Source organism: Salvelinus sp. IW2-2015, linkage group LG15, assembly GCF_002910315.2.
Source record: "Salvelinus sp. IW2-2015 linkage group LG15, ASM291031v2, whole genome shotgun sequence".
Lineage (NCBI taxonomy): Eukaryota > Metazoa > Chordata > Actinopteri > Salmoniformes > Salmonidae > Salvelinus > Salvelinus sp. IW2-2015.
The window spans coordinates 26,698,024-26,699,349 of record NC_036855.1 but is presented as its reverse complement, the minus strand read 5'-3'; the positions used below and the strand labels follow the sequence as shown (position 1 = coordinate 26,699,349).

Below are 1,326 nucleotides of genomic sequence, written 5' to 3'. Positions count from 1 at the left end.
AAGCAGACTGAACCAGGTTTTCTTCTAGGATTTTGTCCATGCTTAGTTAAATTCTGTTTCTTTTTATTTAAAAAAATCTCCCTAGTCCTTGCCGCTGACAAGCATACCCATAACYTGATGCAGCCACCACCATGCTTGACAATATGAAGAGTGGTACTCAGTGATGTGTTTGATTTGCCCCAAYCATAACGCTTTGTATTCAGAACATAAAGTTAATTTCTTTTCAGAATATTTTTTATTCTGTAAAGGCTTCTTTCTTCTCATTCTGACATTTAGGTTAGTATTGCGGAGTAACTACAATGTTGTTTAATGGCTGTGTTTTAGTCACCATTGGCCTCATGGTGAAATCTCTGAGGGGTTTCCCTCCTCTCTGGCAACTGTTAGGAAGGATGCCTGCATCTTGGTAGTGACTGGGTGTATTGATACAKCATCCAGAGTGTCATTAATAACTTCAACATGCTCAAAGGGATATTCAATGTCTGCTTTTTATATTTTTTACTAATCTACCAATYGGTGCTCTTCTTTGTGAGGCATTGTAAATTGTAAATGAGAACTTGTTCTCAACTTGCCTACCTGGTTAAATAAAGGAAAAAAATTGGAAAACCTCCCTGGTCTTTGTGGTTGAATTTGTGTTTGAAATTCACTGCTTGACTGAGGGACCTTACAGATAATTGTATGTGTTGGGTACAGATATTAAGTAGTCATTCAATAATRATGTTAAACACTATTATTGCACACAGAGTGAGTCCATGCAACTTATTATATTACTTTTTAAGCAAATTTGTACTCCTGAATGTATTTAGGCTTGCCATAACAAAGGGGTTGAATACTTATTGACTCAAGACATTTTAGCTTTTCATTTTTAATTAAATTGTAAAAKTGTCTGAAAACATAATTCCACTTTGGCATTATGGGGTATTGTGTGTAGGCCAGTGACCCCAAAAAATCTCAATTGAATCCATTTTGAATTCAGGCTGTAACACAACAAAATGTGMAATAAGTCAAGGGGTGGGAATACTTTCTCCAAAAGGCGCTGGGTGCCATTTGGGACTTAGCAAGGGGTGTGAATACTTTCTGAAGACGCTGTAGGTAACAGGGTGCCATTTGGGACTCAGACCGTTACTCTCACCATGGACACCTCCTTCTTGAGCTCATCCAGTTCCTTCTCCTTCTTCTTCTTCTTCCCTCCTCCATTTTCAGCACCACTCTGAGGAAATGATTATCACATTAAACTCAAGCACTTCCCACATACTGACCGTCTGAGTGTGTGTGTGTGTGTGTGTGTGTGTGTGTGTGTGTGTGTGTGTGTGTGTGTGTGTGTGTGTG

At 38.8% G+C, this 1,326-nt stretch overlaps 1 protein-coding gene across 1 annotated transcript in view; it reads right to left on the bottom strand.

Annotated features, from left to right (window-relative positions):
- The window catches only part of atp1a2a (ATPase Na+/K+ transporting subunit alpha 2a), a 31,405-nt gene extending 30,203 nt beyond the window's left edge, over positions 1-1,202 (bottom strand). Inside the window, exon 1 of the mRNA XM_070447349.1 lies at positions 1,130-1,202. Within this exon, the coding sequence (XP_070303450.1) occupies positions 1,130-1,132 (3 nt within the window). The 5' untranslated portion in view covers positions 1,133-1,202. The remainder of the gene's footprint in view (positions 1-1,129) is intronic.
- Positions 1,203-1,326: the final 124 nt, after the last annotated feature.